The 25,101-nt window shown below is 33.0% G+C and overlaps 1 protein-coding gene across 3 annotated transcripts in view; it reads left to right on the top strand.

The window, feature by feature from the left end:
- Nucleotides 1–25,101, top strand: part of LOC109546647 (dorsal-ventral patterning protein Sog) — a gene marked incomplete at its 3' end in the record, with an annotated part of 100,471 nt that overhangs the window by 41,896 nt on the left and 33,474 nt on the right. For all 3 annotated transcript variants that reach the window (XM_048666394.1, XM_048666395.1, XM_048666396.1), the window contains 2 exon segments: nucleotides 12,334–12,437; nucleotides 24,381–24,510. In XM_048666394.1, the coding sequence (XP_048522351.1) occupies nucleotides 12,334–12,437; nucleotides 24,381–24,510 (234 nt within the window).

Here is a 25,101-nt window from a genome sequence, read left to right as displayed (position 1 = left end):
AAATGTAAGCCATCACCCTTCTCAGTTTTTCAACTTACTTCTACGCAGGTTTATTGTTTTAGCAAGCCGCAATTTATTGGCTTCAAGCTATAGAGCAATTTCTTTTAGAAGCACATCAAAAATCGTTATTGCAACGGAAACAAAAATACTGTCAAACCGATAGGCAACCTAAATCAGGAACTTGAAAAACATCTAAATTAGTGTTGCTTTTCTATATAAGCCCATAAATGCGAATGTAGGGAGGTTGGATACTTAGCGCCAGTGTATGTATTAGCATTTTCGATTGATATATCAAACACGAATAGGTGATGTCACCTTAAATCGCTCATTTAAATCACACTAATGGTGATGAAATCGTCTATTTTGTACATAAACACCGCCCTCGTGGCATCATAAAAACAAATTACGGTCACATTATGATCAAAATTATGATGGATATATGCTAATGGCAGTGGCAGCCAATAGGCGTCATTATAAATACTTTTGGCCACCGTTGGGAGAAAATAAACGTTGGAACACATATTTCACATAAGGAATTTGAAATTAAATGTATCCAGGAACTTCATTCGAACGATTTAAGATAAAAAATATAATATACATACTTTGATCGAGCTGAAGTGTTTCTCAGTTTTTCATCAATAAGAAGTTTGGCAGTCGGTGTTCTACAGGTTTTACTATAACTCTTCATATGCAGGGTGCATTCGTTTTTACCATTAGTTGCACGTTTGACAAAATAAGATTTTATTAGTCATTTTTGGCCAGCAAAACATCTATATGAAACTATCATAAATTAAATCAATAGACTATCGGTGGTCTGAACTCAATCTTTTTGGAAAACTGTACAAACAAAAACCTCGAAAACAACGTACCAATTTGAAGCTGTATGAAAAGTGTACGGATTAATTTTTAACGAAGATTTGCAAGAAATATCAACGCACAAGACAAAATAATTCCACAAAAAGATACAACTCGTGGAATTCGATTCGGCTTCTTTAAATATTTGCAAATTCCGAATAACGACAAATTATTTGTACATTTTTACCACAAATACTGGATTATGAATTTAGCATATCCCAGATTTTTATTCTTAACGTGAATGAAGCCACGGAGCAACATTTTTAGTGGCTTTTTTTGTTAAGAGGCAAAGTTAAACCAAACCATCCGTATAGTAAAATAATGTTCTGAACTTTGCATCAAACGTATGTATTTATGGGAATAGGTCGATTTTAAGTTCGAGCTGCAAACGAGATCTAAATAATTTTTTCATTTAAGTAGAAAATGGGACGAAAAACACTAATTTATATGCATTGAACCTGGGATTGACCAGTTTCTACCTCTCTAGAAAACTCTCACAGGCACACTTGCTAGGATCTCAAGTGATACCCAAACGGATTTTACATCCATAAAATGGTTTTTCTGAAAACTTCGACAGACATTTCTATTTCAAAATAAATTTTGATATTAGATTTTTAAACAAAAAAAACTAGACTATTTTGAGGCGCTACGCAACCGATGCGAATACGCTTATACAAATCATTCTTAGTGGCATTCAATACATAGTCATTTTAAATTGTTATTAATTATATTTTGGCGGAATATTCCGGTGATTTAAACAGTACCATTTCGTCGAAAACCCGCTTTCCTACTACGCATCTGCTATCATTCAAGTTTTGTCACCTTCGCAACAGAAATAGAAGTATCTCAAAACCTATCCGAACAAAATTAATTGACTTTATTTAATGCGGAAACATTAATTAAGACGAATTCCTTATCGGCGGTACAACAGAATAATTAATGCACATAAACAAAATATACACAGGCTAATTAGTAAAGTAGGCGTCGAGTCGTGAGCCTTCACCGGTACTTAATTTTATGGCCGGCGTTATAAGGTTTACAAGTGTCAATAAAAATCGAATAAAACCGAAAATACAATACCATCGACACGCTTTATTAGACCAATTATGRCCCCCAATTTAATCACRGTTGATTTTTGTWAGAATTTTGGATTCTGCATTAAAGGAAACTTTTCTCTTTGTGTTCTCTCCACCTCTGTTGAATTTAGCATTAGAGCTGGAATTAACCAATTAGAGACGCAGAAAGTTAAAGAGCAATTAGAGAAACTGARTTTTAATGTTTGTCATCTACATGTGAGGAAACTTACGAAAACTGAATATGCATATGTTTCTAATCTACAGAACACGGAAGCTGAGGTTTTAACTATTTTTATATATATATTATATTTTAACATTTGACTGTTTTAACTTTCTGGCCTTTTTTAATTGGAGGATTAGATGGTTTCCCGCTTTCTGTTTATTTAATTTCGTAATTTCAAGCTCCCAGATGTTTCTTTAAATATCCGTTAATTATTCTGTTTTGTTAAGGGTTTTTACTTTTTCCTTTAAAATTACATCATTATGTTTATTAGATTATTTTAATCTAGTTAAGTGACATGGATATATTGTATGGAATACTTTTTTGCGGTCCACTGAAGCGATGATTGAACTAAAAATTAGTCAAAGCTTTTTACATCTACGGGGTGGTTTGAAAATTTTTGCTTTTACTAGGTACCTACTGAGTAGAATGCAGACAAATGAAAGAAATTATAATAATTATCTAAAGATGCCACTTTGCTGGTAAGCAATATTTTAAAGTAGTGCAGTGCTTATTTGAGAAACATTTATATGTGGAAAAATACCCTATGAAAAATTACAAAGCCAACCATTCAGGCAAACATGTCATCGTTACGGCGCTTTTGAGGCTAGCTTTTGAATTATACTCTTCAAATTTTAAAATGTATAACAATGTTGTACCATAAAGCCTTTCTGCATTGTGGGGACTGTACATCGGTAAATGTTCAATGTGTTGGTTATTAAAAATTGATTCTTGGGTGAAAGTGAAAGTGTTCGCAACAGAACGACTGAAGTTCTTAGATTGATAGAACCAAGCACTACCAACAAGTTTGGTAGTCTTATTTAGAGGCTTCTCTCAGAGTTGTTCAAATTTTTAATTTTTGAATGATTTCTATAACCGTATCAAGTAGCAGATGGAAGCGAGACATTTCTTATCGCTCTGCTTTAAATTTTTTTCCCAGAAAACTTTCTTTCTAAAGATTGTACAATTAAATCACCGTATACTGTATTATTCTTGAAGAGTTGTTGTTGTACATTGGTCAGTAAATTGCGCTTTAGAAAATTTGATTTATCCTGAAGATAAAAGGCTTAATAACTCACCTTAGTAAGTTGTGTACTTGGTTGGGACTTCAAACTCAGTTGAGTTTAAGCAATTTATTTTATTTGAACTGTTTTTCTATGTTTATGCAGTAGACTTAATTAGATGATTCACATAAATACATGTAATTATAGTGTTTTTGCACCCATTATTAAAAAATGTTTTATTAAAATTTATTGCATCGCATGCGATCGTATCGCATAATCAAATAATGTCACTTGCCTGTAATTTTTTTCTTTTAGTATCTAATGTGTGCCTCATAAATTCTCTTTGCTGGAATACATGTTGGTCAAACGTAATTTCAGCTGCATGAAGAAAATGTGATATTTATTTTGTTTAACCAAACGAAGGATATTGATGAATTAGCCAAGTGGAACCAAGTATATTTTTTTGCAATTCTATTATAGCGATAAAATGTAAGTACGCCAATGAAGGAAAAGATATCCGATTTGCCGTCTAAAGGTGTGTCGTCTGCGACATTGAAACTTTGCCAAGCTTCATGTAATGTGACTAATATATCTCAAGGGGGGCCCATCTGGATTCCGAAGTGGTAATACCTAGCCGCGTCTAGCGTAATTCCTATCCAGACATTGTCTGGATTCACTTTTAAAGGCCTGTCAAAAGATCAAAGGAAATCTCGTGACAATTTGCCAAAAATTGGGAAATTAATTTGCAAGCCACGCTACAAATTTGCCGACCTTGTCTTTCTCGATACGAGGCTTGTGGTTTTTTTATTGGGCTTTGAAAACATATTTTCACATTCTTATTGTACGCACTAAAAATCACGTGTTGGTGGTGTTAACTCACCTTTGGTTTTTTCACTTTTAAACATCAAAGCAACATTCACTTTTATTTCTCGAATAACTTGGCAGTTATGGCAAGTTGTCTTATTTATATACCATGTTTTCCTTAGCTAGGCTAAAAAACTTTACTAATTATGTTAAATAAATTTTACAGTTCTTTTGCATTAGAGTCTAATAAAACAATGCACATAATCACACTCCTAAAGTTTAATGATGTGTGATAGTATTTTACTCACATTTTAAGAGGTGGCGGTTTGATCGTTTTGCGACGTCCACGTTCGTCTTTAATTAATATCATTTAACTATCAACTGATGTCGTGGAAATCACGTCGATTTGACGAGACAAAGTTGGTGACTTCTACCTATGTATATTATCAGCGTCGCATTGGTTGGGTACAGTACGCGCGCTAAAGAGGTGCAGTGACTAGTAGTAGACATTACCACCTTTTTAGAGCCAAACGCCATACATTAAGACCAGCCAAATTTCTAACCATTTTGTGCAAGTGTTACCTATAAACATTTTTTAGTGTTTCATTGCAGTAGTAGAGATATATTTTTTTTAAAGAAAGGAAAACCTCACTTTATATGGCACTCATTGACAAACAGAAAATTATCACGCATTTTAATACTTGCGTACGTACTTGCGCGTCGTATATCGGCCGTTGACTTTTGCACATTTGTAGTTATTAAAATAACCGTTAATTCCATGAATTGGGGCAAATTCAAACGCCAGATGCAAATTTTAGCGCCCACAATATCAAGTTGTGTAGACAGATATCAAGATAGGTAAAAAATGGTTCATGATCTCATCAACTTGCTAACTTAACAATCAATTACCAACTTATCTTTGCGGACAAGTTAGGAAGTGCCCACAAATGTATGTGTACACTTTTATAACTGGCGCCAAGCAGCGTATCCGAATTAAATTAAGATCAGCCAGGCTTAATTATCGAGTTAATAGTATGATAATAGTGTTATTTATGACCATTTTGCTTCAAGCTACCACTTTCTGAGACGTATGCATTAATTATTAATGTTTACTTTGTATGTCTGTTTGTACGCATTATATCGCAAGCCATTCATATCTCCCACGCTTCAAGTTAACGCTTAATTGACACTGGGTGGTATTTTTCATTCCGTGGATAAGTTTTAATGGAAACTTTTACAGGATATAATTCCGTCGTGGGTATTTTGAGTATTTATTATTTTTACTGTTAACATATTCAAGGTATTCTTGACCAACAGACAAAGACACAGAGGATTAAGTCGGGGTAAATGTACAAAAAGCGTTTCCTGTGAGTTAAATTTTAAATCTCTCTCAGATCGGTATTTTACAGAACGATAAATTGCAAATCCACTTGAGTTTAGCGCAAACTAAACACTGATGTAGGTTGGGCCGACGCTTGTCAAGTAATACATTACATAACAGGATATAAAAAATTATCTTGCAGTAAAAAATTCGGAAAATTCAAGTTACCTTTAAACGACCTTCTTATCGACATTTGTACAACGATTTAAGTAGGTGTCATTAGATAACACTTAAGATTGTTGATTACCTAAATGAATGTTATCTTATTCTAGGAATGTACTAAATTAGAATCACCATTTTATCACAATTCTCGTACGCATTTTATGACTTGTTCTATTTGATGCACGCATTATGCATTTTGGCTAGCAACTTTTTGTTTGTCATCGGATATATTGGGTGGGGTCTCGGATAAATAAATCTAACAAAACTATTTATTTTGGGTAAAACTGCTTTATTGTAGGTAATTAAATGGTTTTTTTGTTGCAAAAGTAATGCATGCATAGTAACAATGTAAGTAAGTTTTAGCAATTACTTGAGCAAATGAGATAAGAGATAATAATTTTTGATCGATTTAAGTTATACATACTTCTAAAAATGTCTCTACTCGAATGTGGATATTGTGGAACTAAAATGTTTTTTTTTCTTTGATACGAAAGGAACGAAAAGATGTATACTTTTTCCATGCAATTTGTTATTGTCTTTAGTTTAATTTAAATTGTTCGCTGCAGAACTTGATCTGAAGGCCAAAGCTGAGCGTAATCAGCAATGAAACTTAAGAACACCTTAAACTATTTTTTTGCAAATGAAATAAAATCATTTCACAATCTGAAATTTATTGCCACTTTTATTTTATATTATTGCATATTTTGCATCAATTATTTATGACGAATTATTTAAAGTTGAATTTTCGAGGATTTCGAATATTGTTTATGTGTCTATTATTTATTCATTGTAACACCAAATAAATCATCAATGCCAAAATACTTAGAATAGTGAATTTTTTAAATTATCTTTAAAGATCAACTAAAATAAAAATAAATAAAAACTTGAGAAAAAATACTTTTTTGGAACCGAAATTTTGGACTAGAGTTTGAATTTTTATTCTTAACAGTTCTATAGTCACATTTTATCTTGAAAAAAAGTCAGCTGTATGTATTTCGGTTTTTGATTTTTCATTCTTTTCAAATTATCTAATATTTGAGAATTTTCTAAGGTAGATATTTTCGTCACATCTGATGCGATGAAAAGGATTAGATGTTGGCCCATTAGCAAATATTTTAGAGCACATTTATCAATTTTTAAAAGCTACATGCGTTTTTTTTGAGAATAGGTTTGTACATCGTGAAATCCACATATGTGAATCTTGTTTTGGCGTGAAACCATCAGAAAATTTTGGTTTTAGTCCATCACCAAGTATTTTCAAACAAATTTTGTTTCCAAAAATTGGCCTGTAAAAAGGACGATGTCACAAGTTCATGTGTTCCTAAAAACTGCAATAAAAAATTAATGCGTGTCTGTTCTGAGAGCCAGTATTAATTAAATATTTGCAATCGCGTGTTTTTAGTTCACATTAATTTGTGAACATCTCTTTTTTGAGACATTCGAATAAGAGTAATATTTTGAAGAGCCAGTTTGTTATCGAAGTTGTGAAAGTTTTGATTCAATAAATGAAATTAAATTTGCAGAATTTTCTCGTTTTCGACATAAAAAATTTCGTACATTAAACTTCCATAAATTTCTATGAAAATAGTTAGCATGTTTGTTGATATTAACTTCAGATTAATATTTCCATTGGGAACAGGAAAAATAAAAAATTGAATGAGGCGAGAAGGCAAAGAGGCCAGCATTAAAATTAGCACACAAGTATGTATTACGATTCTTCTTAATGTTTGCGTCGATAAATCGAGCTCAACGCAGTCATGGAAAACAGGCATGAATCCCTTGACAAAACATATATAGAAATCGGATTGTCTCTTATTGTTAACTTGTCCAAATACAGAAGTTGTTTGCCTACTAAAACTGGCGCTGCAATTTCAAGAATTCTTGTCCAAGACGTCGATTCGTTTTTATTTAAAATCAAAGGTGAGAAAATTTATTGCTAGGGGTTGTCCTTGTCACTGGTATGACATGCATATTGATTGCTTGATTGAATTGATTGGAAAGGATCGAAGCTTTCTTGAATTTCGATAAAACTTCGAATAAACCCCGGTAAAAATCGAGTCAAATATTGGTCGAGTAGGCGTACATTACCCACACTCAACATTTTCAATTTTCCTCACAATGTTCTTCTAATGACCTTTATCGCAATGAAACCCAATCAAAATATAAGCCTACACAAAGTATCGGTTTTTCAAGCTTTTGAGCCCACTCTGGCTTGTGTGGTAGTCGGCAATTACGAAACACCAGCCAACAAATCCGACCAAGTCGATTAAAACAACAAATAGGCTAATTTATTGTCTACCTAAGTGGACAAGTACAAGTTATTAAACAAATAAATAGCGTTCTAATGTGACATTTGATTGCGTTTTTATTTTTATTGGGCTTGCTTCATTTATTAGGTAGGCAAGGTATTCTCATTTTTATCGGTTTCTCAACAACTGCACTTTACGCTTGAATGTCATGACATTAAAAAGAGCACTTAATTCGAAACGCTCTAATGAAGATTATCCGAATTAACAAATTGAAATATTTATACGCTGGCTTGAACTGATTTTTTTTTGACTGAGCCTATTTCTCATTATTTACTTATATTATATTTCTGAACAACTGCACTTGGCCTTTGCTTTCATGAATGCGTATAAAAGTGCCTCTGTATTAAAATAGTAACATACTTATTTTCAGAGTTGAATGTCTGTAGATCGGTTGCTTGAACACATTTACGGTGATTGAAAATATTTAAAGATACATTGAAGATTACATATTGCCTATGAACTAAGACACTGAGAAAACAATAATATTTGGTAAAACTACTTAGAATGCATTAGTATCAAAGATAATTTTCTCAAAAACTTACAGAATATCTAGCAAATTGCATGGTTTTTCTTTTGGAAAATGGCGACACTAAATTATTGTATATTTAACTGTATTATTACTTTCAAAATACAGTTAATCAGAAGCGCATGGTACCTATGTGCAGTACCGTGTGCAAATCAATCTTCAATATATTTTCAAGTTCGATCGTAATCATGACGAATATGAATCTACTTCAATAACAAACAAATAATCGTATTTTGGGCAGTTTTTTTACAATTTGTTATTGTAGTGTTTGGAGCTTCAATTTTTATTTTTGCCTGCCAAAAAAAGAAGAACCAGTTTGGTTTAATCGTTGTCGAGAAGTTTCTGTCTGCTCTAAAGTTTCTCATCAATTAATTTCTTTTTATGTATGAATTTCATTCAATTTATAGTTGCCATGAAATAAAACGTTTCCATTTAATGTTAATATAACTTGGCTGTGTTTATTCCTTATCATTTGGCTCTGGAAACCTTCAGCTATTTCAAATTATATTGCCAACAGGGATTTAGGTAAATAATTTCTCTAAACTCTATCATTGCGACATTTAAAAATGTATGAATGTGAGTCGTAACACATTCTAAAATATTCAAAATTCAAAACATTCGTTGTAGCCATCAGCGTATACTAACGATAATAACATACACAGTTACATATGTACTTGCTAAAACATAGAAAGCATTAAATCGGATGAATTGCTTACACTTTGTAATAGTTGCTCTCTGAAAAGAAATCCAAAGTATATCTAATGACTTTAGAGCTACATGATTCACAAAAAAAGAGATCAACAAAACTCGTCACCTTAATTTGCAGGGACGATTTATGTCACCTCCATATATTTCTGCTCTTGATTAGACTTTCGGTAAAAATTGAAATTTTACAATGGTCCCAATCTTGCTTTCAAAGTTAGCAATACGCTCAACTGATATATTTATACTTGCCACTTCCCTTAGTGGTGTTTCTTGTGGAATTCGAGTTTTCGACGCTAATTGAAATTTACTACTTTTCGATAAGATAAAAACGGCCACATTTTACTTTGCAGGCCTACCACCTTCTGGTTTCCAAATATATGAATGAATTTATTTTGTGTGTTTCGTGGGCACATATTCAAAGCAAAAAGTACATTTCAAGAAGAAGAAGTTTTTTTAGCATTGTACGAGTTACTGGTTAGAGCATCAAGTGATTTTACTGATGGCCAATACGAGACTTTCCTATGCCGTTTCGAGAGGAGCATGGCAAAGATCAAATATAGATAATATTTTAAACAGCGAGCGTATATTCAAAGCAAAAAATCTATTTTAATATGACCACTGTTTAATCAGGATCAATGGATTAATAATCTGGACATTCTGCTGGACACTAGGAATGTTTCCTAAGGAGCAATGCAAAACTTTTTACACAATTTGCACAACAATTTGATGTGTTGTTTTGCGGTGGCATTTGGAAGTTTAAAGTGAATTAAATAATAGTAGCATTTTTTTTTTCAAATAACATGAATAATAAAGTTTGAAATACTTAAACAATTTCCAAGCATTGATAGCAAATGTAATTAAAATAAATTTACATTGATAAGTTGCCTATGTGACAATATAATTGATACTAACAATTCAAATGCCTCAAAAAAACCAAATTGTCTTTAATTTTTCAGATTTGGAAATCTTTATGCAACCTACACTCGCATAAATTAAATTATTTATAAATTGTTTTCACAATGGTTAATGCTGAACTTTTCTGAGACATTCTACAAAAGGTTTGCAACTAAGAGACATTGAAATTGTATTCGCAATATGAGCACAATACTCCAGAATAACCTCTGCCTTTGTACAATAAAATCAAAACGAGTTGCATCTGAAAGATCAATTGTGTGAAATAGAGTAAAATTAAATTTAAAATGTTTTATAAAAGTAAAGTAGGGCGGTTTTTCCCTAGTATGTGTAAGTATTTTCTTGAATTTAATGTAAAAATAGTCTTATATAAAGCTTCCGTGGAATATGAACATTAATTCGTCCCTATCTATATACAAATGTTGTATTCAACGAAGGCTTCTAACAACTAGCTAGTTTTTTGATATTGTGGAAACCGATTCGGATTTTCATTCAATCAACGGAGCAATCGACTACTTTTCTCTCCAAAGAGGAAATCAGAAAAATGTTGAAAAATAATCGAAAGAAGTTGTTGCATGAAGCGGTATTAAAGATCATCAGCTGTCCTTTATATATTTCCAAAGATTGATTCCAGACATTGTCCTCGGTTCCATTTATTACTACATTTACAATTTGGTTCTTCAATTTTAAAATTTATTTGGCGGTTTTCACCATCCTCAGTGAAATTTAAACAAACAATTGCTAACAAATTCCAGTTAATCCACGAAATTATTCTTCTAAAACACGGCCACACTGTTTCTTGGAACAGCCTGTCATACTAGAACTAAGATTTTTAAAATTATTAAAAACTTATTAAAAATTATTAAAAAGGCAAATGAATGTTTGGGAAGGACCCCAGAATCCCATCTTCCGAAATCTTAAACCCTTTTCACAATTAGGTCCTAAAAATCATTTGGTTGTTGTTGCGGCTCTTAATATGTGACTGAGACATTGATCCCTTAATGGTTGTTCATTTCATTAATAAAAAAACACTGTTTACATTTAAATTGTTTCCCCTATTTTTCCTTTGCATTTATATCGAGATATTATATTTGGTTTGCAAAATGTACACTAAACTGGGTGTTAAAGTTGTATGTTTCTGTCATTTTTTCATTTAATTAATATTTGGTAAATAGAGCTTGGATTGTCTGTATATGAACTGAAATCCAAAGCTTTATTTTTTGATTTGAATAATTTCATAGATTCTTCTCTTATGATCATTATCTTTATTATCTAGTATTTTTGTGTTTTTAAAATCGAAATTATGTAACATTTGGTGCGCGTGTTGCGTTAATGCTGTTTAAATTTCGTTTTTCTCATATGCTCTATTTAAGTATATATTCTTTTCTTCAAATCATAATCTTAAATCACCTTTCCAATTTCTGTCCAATTCAATCCTTTTGATTAGTCTAGTAATTTACTTTCGTATAACGACTATCACTGATCATAATTATGTGTAATGTACCATCTTTGAATGAATTCAGAAGGAAAATATGCCACAGTTTTTAATTAGAAGAATCTATGCAATCGATCGCCAAACTGATCGAGTGGTGAACATGGTTACTTATACATAGATTTATGTGGTTTTGCAATACCTAATTGGCGTATGTATATTTTATTGTCCTACGACAATAATACCGCCTTTCAGATGTTAATTCGAGTGTGACCTTACTTAACTTGCGCCTATTGCGCTTAGACTAGATGTCTCCAAGCTTTTAAAAGTTCGTCTATGGTTTATTATAGAACCAGATCTGAAAAGCTGTCGGTACGTACGGTCAGTACCGCAAAGGCGGACTGTATGTTGTAAAACGCTGAAGACAACATCGTAATTATTCATGTAAATGGAGTATTTCTTTATGTACACAGGACCTGTCTGATGCCGTCCTTAAAATATCTCCATCTTAGGCGAAATAATAATTTTCTTGTCTTTCACACACATACATCCTTGGCTTTTTCAACTTCACGGTGGGCAAAGAAACAACTCACGCGGACAATTCTCTGGTGCGTAAACTGGTTCTTATTTTTGCAAGAATGTTGAAAGTATGTAACTATAACTAGTGCATCTCGATGTGACCTCAAATTAGAAGTACCGGGATGCCGATTTTCGTTGAGTAAAGTTTCAAAAGTCGAATATTTCTTGTTTTTATATAAACTATCGCAATATTATAATTGTTATTGTATTGAGCAACATGCATGATAAAAACTAATTTTAAATGGTTTATTTTATTTATGTATGGAATGAACCGTGAAATTGATTTGGTAGAAAGATTTAGATGTCATCGTAAACATTTTTCATCCGATGGACTTTGACCATGTTAAATTGCGATTTTTCTGTTTCAGAATGCGTATTCGACAAGCAAGTGAGAGAACTGGGCGCCGTATGGGTACCCGACTTGGGCCCCCCGATTGGAGTTTTACCTTGCATGAGATGTAAATGTGTTCCGGTAAGTATCCAGCTAACTAAATAACGTTAAGGTTTTTATTGCCATCCACGCTACTGTCTTCTGAGGACAAATTAGCACTACGCACTTTAATGACATGAAAAAAACTCGAGTCTCTGAACTTCAGGCTATTCGAGAGAAGCATTTCTATACTTGGATAAGACCAGCACTGAATGTTTAAATAAGTTTATGAATAATGCAAGGCTACGTAATTTCGCACAAAACTGACAAATATGGGTTTAGCTTCTTGTACACTTTTGAAAACCTAATGATGGTATAGCTAGCCCCGGACATACAGTTTTAATTTGCTTTTGTGATGGTTTGTATAGCAAAATATTATTTATTTTTGCATTATTTCTGTTAATAGTAGTAGATTTGTAATAGCAATCATATAAAAGTCAAGATGATTTTATTATTTAGAAACGAAAGAAAAAAACGAACGACGAAAAAAAATAGAAACAAAATCTTAGCAACCCATAAACTCTCCTACTAACTACATTTTGCAAAAAATGAAGGAAATAAGGTTAATGCTTCTAAAGAAACTGTTCTTACGAGAATGCGGAAAGATCCACTTGTCTCAGCCTACACTTAATGGAAACTAGCTGAAATAGTATCCAAAACTGGTGGATTCTTCGGGATTTTTGGCACTCGTGGAAAAATGTTTTTGAGACGTTTCATAGCATTGCATCTTCAGAGGTGTTTCGTTCGAATGGCCACAAAAGTAACTTTTGTAAATAATTTTTTATTACTATCTTATCATTGTTCTGGCTGATGCTTTTTCTATTGTTTAATTTTTTGAGTGTGAATCTTTCGGTATATTTAAAATATTTTTTGAAAATTCTTACTTAATTATCTATTATTTTTGTGTAAACATTTATAAAAAATGGGCTTTCAACTAACCATTATCAACTAGAGAGCAGAAAGTATTTTGCATTAAGAAAGACTATTTATTTCAATTCAATATAGATACTGCCAAAATAGAGCTTCATGACGAAATTTATAAGAAAAATATCATCAATTTCATCTGGTGCAACACAGTAGGAAAGGTCAATGTGGCATTATTAAGGATATTTTTAAAAATGTACTTTTTTCGATTTATAAAATAAATAATTAAGGCCGTGACCCAACTGAATCTTAATAGGAAGATGCCGGTTATTTCAATATACATATGTTTTGCAAATTTATTTCTGCATCCTCGGGTTATTTCATATTAGAATTACCTTGTTATTGATATCGTTCAGTACCATATAAAAATGTATACGCAGGTAGACGAGACAAATTGTGTGACATTTTTGACAAATGGTATAAGAGTTAGATAACGAGTGAACGAAGTGAAAAATAAAAATTTGAACACAGATAGATACATAATGAATATTAAAGTGATTACTACGTGTTCATTTTCTTTTTATAAAACCTTACTCGATAAACAAGGAAGAGTAGAAGGCAAACATTTAATGTAGAAAATATCAACCAGTGGCTAAAAGGAAAAAATCAAGAATGGGATCAAGAGATCAGTAGAATGAACCAGGAAAGAATTGTCAGAATAGCAAGAGACAAAACCAATTGGAAAACGAAGTATTGGACGCCCAAGGGAACGCTGCGGCGATAATATCAAGAAACTAGGCAATAAACCGAAGAAGGAGCAGGTATGAGGAGCCAATAACTGAAGAAGGAAGAAGAATAAGAAGTGCTTAAAATTCAAATGATGGGTGTAATGAGCTAAACAACTTCTATCATGTTTGGCCAAATTCGTTATTTGATAATGTTTATATATTGTTTGAAGACTTACATAAGAATTCTCGATAATGAATAAGATCGCAAAGTCATTTCGACTAACTAAGAACTTTTTAGCAGCCTCTATACGTATTCAAATATGTACATCTTTAATAGAGGTAACGTGCAGGCCTGAAAAACCATATTGAATAATTTCCCGGTTTGATTTAATCTGTGAACAGGTTTTCATGTGGTTTCCATGATGTTAATTCATACGATTTTCACTACATTAGTTCCAATAGTCTCTTCCTTTTTATAAACTTTGATTAAGTATTAAATTTCACTATTCTATATGTACCATCCATCTCCTTTAATATCATTATCATAATCATAATCAGTTAAAAGTCGCTGTTTCCCCAATATGGTGATTTAAGGAGGATTTAATACATATTTTAAAAACAAAATAAAATACGAACCAGACCTGCGGAGAATAAGATAACGGGAAAAGAATTTAGAGCTTTACACTTTCAACAGAAGAGCCACCCACCTTTTGTGGTGCAAAAGTTGAAGTCAACTTCAACAAAACTCAAAAATGAATATTCAGATTCGGATTGTAGAAAAAAGTTAATTTTGTTTTATTAGAGAATATTGCGTAGAATAATTGAAAGAATTAGCTGATTCTTCAACTATCGCGGTTAATATGAGTGACAAATAATTCATTGTAATTCGAGACACACTTAGGAATCACGATTTGCAGATTAAAATTGATAATGGGCCCATTCGGAACGACGAGCTGAAAAAGTTTATGAAACAATGACGTTACCTGAAGTAACTTTAAAACAAGAAGATCCGATTTCAAATACTAGTAAAACGGTAAGCTGCCTTCAAATTAAATGGGAGCATCATTTGCTGTGAATGATTTTGAATTTTTGCTCGCCTGGTCAGCCACTTAAGTTAACCAGGATTGCCTACATGGTTCACCTACCTACTCAACGGTTCAATATGATTGACTTCAATACTGTTCACACGTATTGACATTCGCTCAGGAAACTGATTTTTAATATTTTATATAATATGTACGTTGATTCAATAGCCAGCAGGAGAGTTTGATGGTGCGCAAAAGTATAACTTATGATCAAAACAAACCCACATTCATATCTGCGAAAGTCGTTTATAATAATTATAGCTTCAGTATACTGTAACCATGATTCTTTGTATATACATTTTCCATATTCACAACTTGCAATACCTTCCTGACTGCAACCACGTTGCTTCAAATTATTTTTAGCACCAAATCATCATTTTATCGTTGGTCAGCAGTATGATTGCAGCAAATATTACGTGATTAGTTACACATCAATCTCAATTCTCTATTGAATAAAATAGCAACAGCTTAACCACATTTCCGCTGCAGTAATGTTCAATCAGGACGTTATTTTTACTTTCGTTTGATGAAATGAATCAAACAATTAAACCTATTTATAATACGAAAAAATCGATTCTAACCTACTGACCATCTGATGCTCCACTTTTGCGATCATAATCAGATGTCATTTCGTGGGCGAAAGGTCAAGTTTCGAAGGTGATGTTAAGGATGGGGGCGGTAAGGTAGAGGTCAGCAGGGTCGTCGACCTGCAACTGTTTCGCAGGATGCGCTGTGATTGGGCTGTGATCTACCGGCATCTGTTTTAGTGGTATGGCGCAGCCCACGTAACCCATTTGGCGATTTTATGCAAAAGTATCTTGATGTCGTAGCCACTCATTAGGTGTACCGAATTATGATAAACATCTGACGCGCGAACGTCCGTTATCTCTACTTTATTACTATCTTAATTGTGGTGTTTCGGTAAAATATTATATCATAAATAATCTTGATTTTTTCTTTGGTTTTTACTTTTTGATTCAAACGGTCGACCGTTCCCGTTTTCATCTCAAGGTCTGAAATAGACTTAAATGCTGGAGTAATTCCACTGCAACTATCCCAAACAAGATTCCGGCTACGCAATTTACCTTTCATGTCAAACGTATAGTTATACTATTTAAGTCAATGATATCATTGTTTCGATTCACGGATCAGCTTATATTTAAGACCAACCAACATCAATTTTATTTAGATCACGTTTGTGGTACAATTGGAAAACAATTACGCCACGATTTTTTTCTTGACTCAGATTAAAGACCAGTTTTGGTGTACTAACAAGAGCAAATTATCTGCGGTTTTTCATGCTTTTGAATGCATTGCTTTGAAACTGGTTCAAATGTAAAACGTCAAGTTTTATGCGGGCGATATATGCTAAAAGTAAGAGATGCAATTTGTGCTACACCACACAAATGGGAAATTCTTGCTTTTCGTTAATAAATCAAATTAAATAAATGTACAAGTATGCAGGCATTTCCAACACTAGGCTTTTATTTGACAGGATTTGTATAGACTTTGGCTTGGAACATTGTGTTTCACTCAGGCTGTACTATAACTATGAAGCATTTCTTATCTCAGAGCATGTCTTTTACTCTTGAGAGCTCTTACCATGCGAGCGGATTTTCATCGACTGACAATATTGCCGGTTGAAATACAAATGTTTTTCTCTGCATATTTGCAAGTTTGGCCAATGGCAAATGTAACCGAGTTTCAAATTGATTAGAGGTTGGGTTTGCTGCCAAATGTAATAATTATGTCATCCGCGGAAATAATTGTTACTTTTTATGTCCTCACAAATAATTTTGTAGGAATTGAAAGCTGTAGCCTTCCCAACTTAGCATAGAGGAGATTTTTTGAGAACCTATTTTTATCCATTTACTTTCGTGTAGACCCACAAGCAATTGCAATATTTGCAACAGCAAATGTAACGTAAGTTGATACAGCATTACAAATTTCTAAACGATCAATGTTATTATTTACATAACATTTTTCACTTTTATGTTGACCTTGCCTCACTGGTCATCCGCACACATTTTTAGCAGCAGTTAAAATAATTAGAAAATTTGGATTTATTGAGTGAGAGTGGAAAATATCGATAAACTCAACTTTTTCATGCAATTTGCGTACAGAGCATATATTTCATGTCTTGAAGCCGTTGTAGAATCGAATATTTCCTTCGTATGAAAATCTACAAAGTTTAAAATATTCAATTATTTTGTGGGAAAGGGGATTATACCTTAAGACACTGCGCTGTACGAAATTGCAAATAGTGAAGCGACATAATGGTGAGGATTAGAAAGAATATATCTACTATAAAAACTATGTGGAATGTTACATCTAAATTACTAGTTGCTAAATGAACAATTGTAGCCAATATCAAAATTGACTTCAGGAGCCAAAAACACAAAAAGGAAGGAGCTACACCGGGAGCCCCAGCTTTGTTTTCATGAAATATGAGGAATATGTCGATTGCTGTAATAAAGATTCTCCAGATGGAATTAGCATGCCCTGGAGGAAAAGGATCGAGACATTTACAACATATTTTAAAGACAAAGTTGGCAGTGAAGGCGGCAAAACTGGAAAAATGTAATATAATCCAATATTTGCTAAAACGACTCAAGAGGAAATGGCCTTGCGTGTCATCAAAGTTAACTCGTAACCAAATTAGAACGCAGATTTGTCCAATTCGAATATTTTACAAATTTATTCAGAAGAAGAGACACCATATCAAAATGAACGGTATTTTTTTAACGAATCCTGCCTGGAAATCTAGTAAATGCTTCAAAAACATTTCTTCTGGAAGGAATAAGATTAGTCAGTGGACATGTGAACAAGCAGAAAACTCAAGTCAAGTCTCAAGGTTCTCAAGAACACTGATAATTCATACTCTGCGAGCAACCGTCTTTACTAAGATAAGAAAGGGGTTGGAGACAGCAGTTGGATTAAAATTATTGGACATGCACCAAATCAATTACAATGCTAGGCAATCATGGGGCTGATGTGCAGCCAAGGGCGCGTGAAACAGCGGTTTAATCAGAACGTTGTTCATCAAGTGTTGCTGCAGTTTTTATTAATTGGGCTGAGACAACCGCGATAAGTAACACATATTTTAACTCCACGTTTCATTGTAACTCTTGTAACTTTTAGAACAAGCTTTTTAAGCATTCAAGCTTGTTGTCTTATAAAAACTGCATTCTTTAATTTCATATTGGAACAAATAACGTAAAAAAAACTCATGCAGTTTTTAGACAACAAGCTTTTAAGCTAAATTTTATATACTCTTCACGTCACCAAGGTAATTTCGTTTAGTCCCTAAGCTCATTTTCTCTCAAATGAAATCGATTTATACATCATTATTTGCAGCTAATAGTTCAATTAAAAATAACCAAGTTACTGATCCAACCAAATTAATCATCTGGTCGACTGCGTTTTATATACGAGGGCTAAATTATTTCTGGCCGCTAGCTGCTAAACATCATTGTAAAGGCGTAGCAACCTACGCCCTCCCTAGATATTGTGTTTTCATAGTATCCTAAACTAACTGGGGACGAACTGTGCATTAGGTTGAGCCGGCACGTTTGGGAGCACAGTAATTTCCCGAATTTGCTGCTGTAATAGAAAAGTGGCCGCCCGAAGTAAGTGAATCTTATTAAGTATTTATATGAGGATTTATATACTCGGCTATTTGCACGGGTGGAAAAGTCGTAAAACGCGAGGTTTACGTCTATCGGCTATGGATAATGTATGATTCGGCTCTACGTGCTTTATCCCACAGTGCAAGCATTTTAAATTGAATAGTTTCGTCCTGCAAGGGTATAAGACCTGCATTATGTATTACATGTCCGAAACGAAATTTTATCCGAAATCTATTTTGAAAGCTAATCAGATCAGGAAAAACCGCACTATTAATCCACCGTCAAAATATTGACAACGCTTGCAAAACAGTTTATTATTATTGTTAGGAAAAATTCAAGGATTTAACCTTGTTTTTAGTTGCCATATTTTGTCCAACATTTAATCTTCTGGACTATTTTTACTTATAGATCTTATCAGGTTTTGTTTAAAGTGTCTTCATTAAGAACATCCTAATTGATATTAAAGTTTATTGCTCAATGACGATTTGATGGAATAAAATAACACACTTTCATGTTCCACATTTTTACTTAATTGCGTTGTTTTATCACACACTTAAATTCATTAACTACTAAACCGACGAGATTGTTTTTGTAGTTATGCTGTTTATTGAAAAATGGTGGCTAATTGAAATTTACAGAAATATTCTGACACTAATACCGAAATAACTTAAACTAAGAAATATACTGACTTGAATATCAGATGTCGTAAAGATTTGTTTGCCAGTGCTTAGTTTGCCCCTAACTTTCCTCTAGCTTATTGTATAAGTTATTGCATAGTATACCTAATAACATTGTTACAAAACGAATTATATTTTTATATTGTCGGCAAACATCTTACTTACAGTTCTTTTGGCCAAAAAGCAATTATATATAAATAATATTTATTTCTTATAGAAAAAGGCTATCGACCCAGTCGGTCTTTCTGCCGACCAATTAATTTTCTTCGGAAATTAAAACATTGAAATACACACTAATTTCTTGTTAAAACATTTCCTATACAGTAAAATTATAAAATCGCATAGCCAAATACTGATGTAAATTGATTCTTTTCACAGGGAGAACAGAAAATTAATTAAAATTACAAAGTCAATACAAACGTCTAAATGAGATATTAAAGAGAATTGTGTTACACAGTTTGGAAACAACATTATTACAAATTTAAGAGGATAATTTATAGCTTATATATCTGACTTTTAAATATTAATTGTTTAAGTGTATCAAAGAGTGGCACATACTGTTTATATACAAACTGTCTGTGTACTGTAAACTGTGTACAAAATGGTAAATTGACTTAAAACAATTCGTCATTGACATATTTTTGTCTTTCTAAAGAAGAAAATAGGTGCGTTTGTGAACATACTCTACTAACTAGAACAACATTTAATTTGATAAAATCCTCAATGTTTTCAACAACTTTTAAATCGACGGAGAAATAAATTTAAAGGGACGGGGTCATCGAAGCCCTATCAGTACGACCTTTTATTACCCGTTGATCCAACTATGAAACCGTCTTAAATTTTACTCCAAATATTTACTGAAATGTCGTGCTGAGAATGTATTTCTCTAATTGAATACGGGTTGGCTTTGTCCCAAATGTAATCTCATTATTAGAAATTCTTGTCTTTCAAAAGTCCAAAAGTAACTTTATCGCCAAGTCTTATCGGTATCGAGCAATATTTTTTATAAGGCAGGTTTGAGTAAATTCTATTATTTCGACATCTATGACTATGGCTTATTCATTAGCCACCACCCTGTATATTGTGTTATTTTGTCCATTAAGTGCATATATTGCTTTTAAAGCTTAGTTGAAAGCTATTTCCATCTGAACGCAGTAAATTTACAAAATATTACTTTACACTTTCTGAATACCTATAATTCGTCCTGAAGAAAATACTTTCACTAGATCCAAGTTAATATGCCTATATGAAATGGTGACAGAAAGTAATGAATTTATTGAATAGGAACATGATACATGTACGTGGCCGCTACACAGATATTATCAGAAGTGATTGATGATAAATTTAAACGAGTCTATCATCTTGGGTTATAGTTTGTTTCGAATCAAGAAAAATATATTCTTCAGACAAATCTGCAAATTATTTCATACTTTATTAGTGTTGCGATGGTGGACATTTAAAAAAATTACTTGATTATTAGTAGAATTATTATAGTTATCTTTATTTACTAATTAAGAATTATTCTTATAATTTTTCTCTACTTTCATAACAAGACAAATGAGTAAACAGTACGCCGGGTTGTTGAAGTTGAAGTACAAGATACAACAGTCATCTTATAAGTCACGCCTATGAAAACCGTGCATCTAAAGTAATATTCTTGACCAGAGATCATTATTCGAAACGTGAAAGTCAATTTTCAGTAATAATAATTTCCTTGTGGAAAATTGGCGCAATTTTATGGATGTAATGAAAAAAAAACGATGCTGTCTAAGCAAACACAGCGTGCGTATATGGCAAATCATTAATTTATTAATAAAGTAATCATGAAGAACATTATAATCAAGCAATTTTAATATTGAACTATCAATCAATCAAGATTTATTATATTCGAACTTGACTTAGAAATCAGTTCCGCCTTTGAGTATGTTGATTCTGAAATGTAAAAAGGCTGATTCAGATCATTAATATTACATGAAACTGTAACGCTATAATTAGCAGGGTAACTCAGATTTAAAGGTTTATGGTAAATATTTATAGAAAAATAGTGGATTTGCAATGTACTGCTTTAAATTGTTATTCGTTACAATTTGATTTTATTGAAGTGTTTGTGAAAATTGCTTCGAATATTGATTAAAACACGGAATATTTGTGGAGATGAGTCTAAATCATGTTCATTCTATTGAGTTTTTAATCATATGCATTTTTAATCCAAGAATCCAGAAGTGCAATAATACCATCAGCGAAGTTTAACCTGCTCAAAAAAAAAGTTACACTAACAAATTTAGACTAGTTTTGGAACGTTTAAGCGTTATTAGTGCAATTATTTGTTATTTTTCCATGTGTAATAAATTGGCGGTTCAGATAAAGTTTCTACATGGTGGCAAGTGACCATGCAAAATTGGTGAAAGTTTCACGTGTTCTCAGTCGCACAAAAAATAGTTTTTTTTGTACCGCAACACGACAGGCAATAAGGTAAACCTCATATTTCGAAGAAAGGTCTGTCTCGTTAATTTAACTTTATTTATTTTAACTTTTTAACAACAAATCAACTTTTTGTTATTTTTGTCTTTTTGTCAACTTTTTTTGAACGGGTTTTTCAAAATTAGGGCTTTGAAGCTAAAACCTCACAGTCGAATTGAGAGAAAAATTGAATATGCGGGTTGCATAACTGAACGAAATATATTCTGATTTGGGTAATTGTTTTATCCAACCCTGCATATGGAATTTTCGTCTTAAACTGTCTAAAAACTGTGTAAAATGCAGTTTAAGCTTGACAACGAGCCCCAGATCGGCTAGTCCATCCAAGTCCTCCAAGTCGGACCAAGAACAGAAAAGTTATCGCTGCAAGACCAAACATTTTTTTGACACCACCCTGTAAATGGACGTGGCGACCCAAAAATGCAAAGCCCGTTTCAAGCTATTTGGTGCCTCTTTAGACTTTTGGGGTTAAGATCCAAAAAGCTTTTTTTGTTCAACTAGGAGCATGCCAACTTTTGCATTTTTTCGTTTACTGCCCTGCAAAATATTCCTCTAAGGTGCTTAATTTTGACCAAAATACTGATCAAATTGGGCTAGATAAACAATCAATATTTATCCAGTTTCAAAGTTAGGGAAAATTGGGCTGTGTAACGTTGATTTTGTTGAGCAGTTTTCGGTAAACCATAGACTAAAGAGGTTTTTCGAAACCACATTTCATAATTGCTTTGCATTCTTGCAAGGCAATAAGTGCGAACAGCTAATGTGCTTTTTTGGCGCGCAAATACAGCAATCCAAAGCCCACACGTTGAAATTTCTCAGAGAACTACATTAATCCTTCATTTTGAAATCAACAATTCGTTTGAGTTGCTCCAATACCGCCTTAAGAACAAGACCTCAGTGCTGAAATCTGAAGAACTGATGACGTCAGAGGAAGTAGGCCAGTTTTTCGGCAGTAAAGAATGCCTTGAGCTGTTGACCAAATCAGGTTATGATTACTGAAGAGCAATGGTTTCGTTATTACTGATCTGGTCTTCTGCACAGAGGTTAAACCGCATGGAAGGTACTTTCGAGGGGTTGGCGGTTACTACTTCCTTGCCCTGCCTCTGCTCAAAAGTTGGTAGAAAAAAATGATTAGAATTATAATGAAATGCGAAACTTTATAATTGAGTGTGGAAATATAACAGGGTCTTTTATTAAAAGACGCATATAACATGGCCTATACGGTAAACAGTAATTAGTGATTAATCAAGTATGTCTTCGAACAATGCAATCGATAAAAGCTTATGGCAACGTTGGTAGCTTCAAAGATACGACCGAAGGTGTTTGTAAACTTTCGGCTCTGAAGTAGTTTACCTTTTTTCGTATTTTTCTGGTGAATTTCTCTATCCGCGTGAAGAAATAGTAAACATGTTTCAAGATCAACACACATCACATAATCAACACATATCAACAAGTTATATAATCTTTACAAAGGTTATTCAGGAATTAGTAGATACATTTTTGGAAGCTTTTAATAAAAGATGTTTCGTTTGCAACCTACTTCTACATCATCTTACTGATCACCGACATCTTACTCATTTTTAGGGATGTAGTAGTCATACAAATAAAAATACTGCGAATATTATTCTTATCAATGTTTTCGATACACTCGTGAACAATTATTGTACAACTTGTAATCATTGATGCAAGAATGTTTTTAATTTAAGTACCTAGTTACGATCAAAATAAAAAACTTTCTCGGCAGCAAACCGATTTGTAACCTGGATTTCACATATTTAAAAAAATTTTAATTTTTAAAATTATTTTTCTGTGGAAAATTCACATTTTCTTCAGCTAGTGAACTTGTAATCGGAAACTGTCGTAAAATACGACAAAATCAACCATTTAGTAAAATGATCAGGGAATTTACGCCATACTAAGGCCCTCTTAATGGGAAGTGAACTGGCCTACATGGGATGACGTCACGCTTAAGCGCTTTACCAGTTTGGCGCGCTGCGTATAAAAAGGATAATTAAAAGTGCAGAAATTATTAAATTGGACTACAGAATGTTAGTGTGAAAGCAATATATGGTTTACGAGGAACTTGTTACACAGTATCAAGAAATGTTAGGAATTTCAATAGGTAAAACCCAACCAACTACTTAGTTTTCAGATTTTATCATAATAAAACAACCAGAGACTAATTGCGCTTGGCTGATGCATGTGAAGTCTAAAGTACAATACTTTGCGATGCTAAGTGGAAGGTAAAGCAAACGCCATCAAACGAATTGGAAAATAAGATCCTTATGAATAAATTCATATAACTGGAAATTGGCGCTAAAAAGTTTATATAATCTGATTGATACCACGAGATATCACGACTTGAAACATTGTGGAAACATGTTTAACAGCCAATGAAAGGTTGACGAGGTAATTTCATATTGCCTCAAACAAATCGACGGTCTCATCAATAATGCACAATATAAATATAAGGAATATTTCTGTAGAAATCGCCATATTCATCGTTTTCTCATTTGTATTTCAGTACCACAAAAAAAGGAGAATAGTAGCAAGAGTTCAGTGTTCCAGCATTAAGGACCAATGTCCAGTTCCATCATGTGACGAACCCATCGTTTTGCCGGGCAGGTGTTGCAAAACATGCCCAGGAGATATAAGTAAGTGAACATGTAATTAAACAAATATATTCAAACCCTATTCCCAATTGCATGTCTAGGAATTTATATACCAGCTATTACGCAACATGATAGAAATCTAAGCGCCATTGTAACGTGCAAAACTGCAATTATCTAATGACTAGTTACTATATGATCTGGGTCTTATTGACATCCTGTGCTTTTTATATTTTTTCAGTTATTGACAGAACGCTCGAATTAAATCTCCAATCCTTTAACGTTTTATTTAGAATTTTTCGTATAATAACCTTGCCTACAAAGCCCAATTATGACGCAAGAAAATGGGAATTTCTTACTGAGTTCAACCAGAAGAATGACATGCTAGAAATAGTTCTCAAGTTTTTCGAGCAGTCCCCGTGACCAAGCTAATAAATCAAGGGACTTTTACGGATTGAAAATGCAATTTATGTATCTCGTGAAAGGAATTCCTCATGTAAAAGTTTATGTGCGCTTTTAATGCCTTTGCTTAATGGATTCTTTATAGACATGGTGTTGACAATGTCTGAGCGTGGTAACTGGAAGCACATTTAATGGAAAGTATTGGTTTTGTCATGTAGGTGGCAAGGAAGCGAC

The sequence above is a fragment of the Dendroctonus ponderosae genome, unplaced genomic scaffold, assembly GCF_020466585.1.
Source record: "Dendroctonus ponderosae isolate FM_Combo_2020 unplaced genomic scaffold, Dpon_F_20191213v2 Dpon_F_20191213_5, whole genome shotgun sequence".
NCBI classification, from domain to species: domain Eukaryota; kingdom Metazoa; phylum Arthropoda; class Insecta; order Coleoptera; family Curculionidae; genus Dendroctonus; species Dendroctonus ponderosae.
Note: the sequence above shows the minus strand (reverse complement) of the source record. Positions and strands in the feature narration are given on the sequence as shown.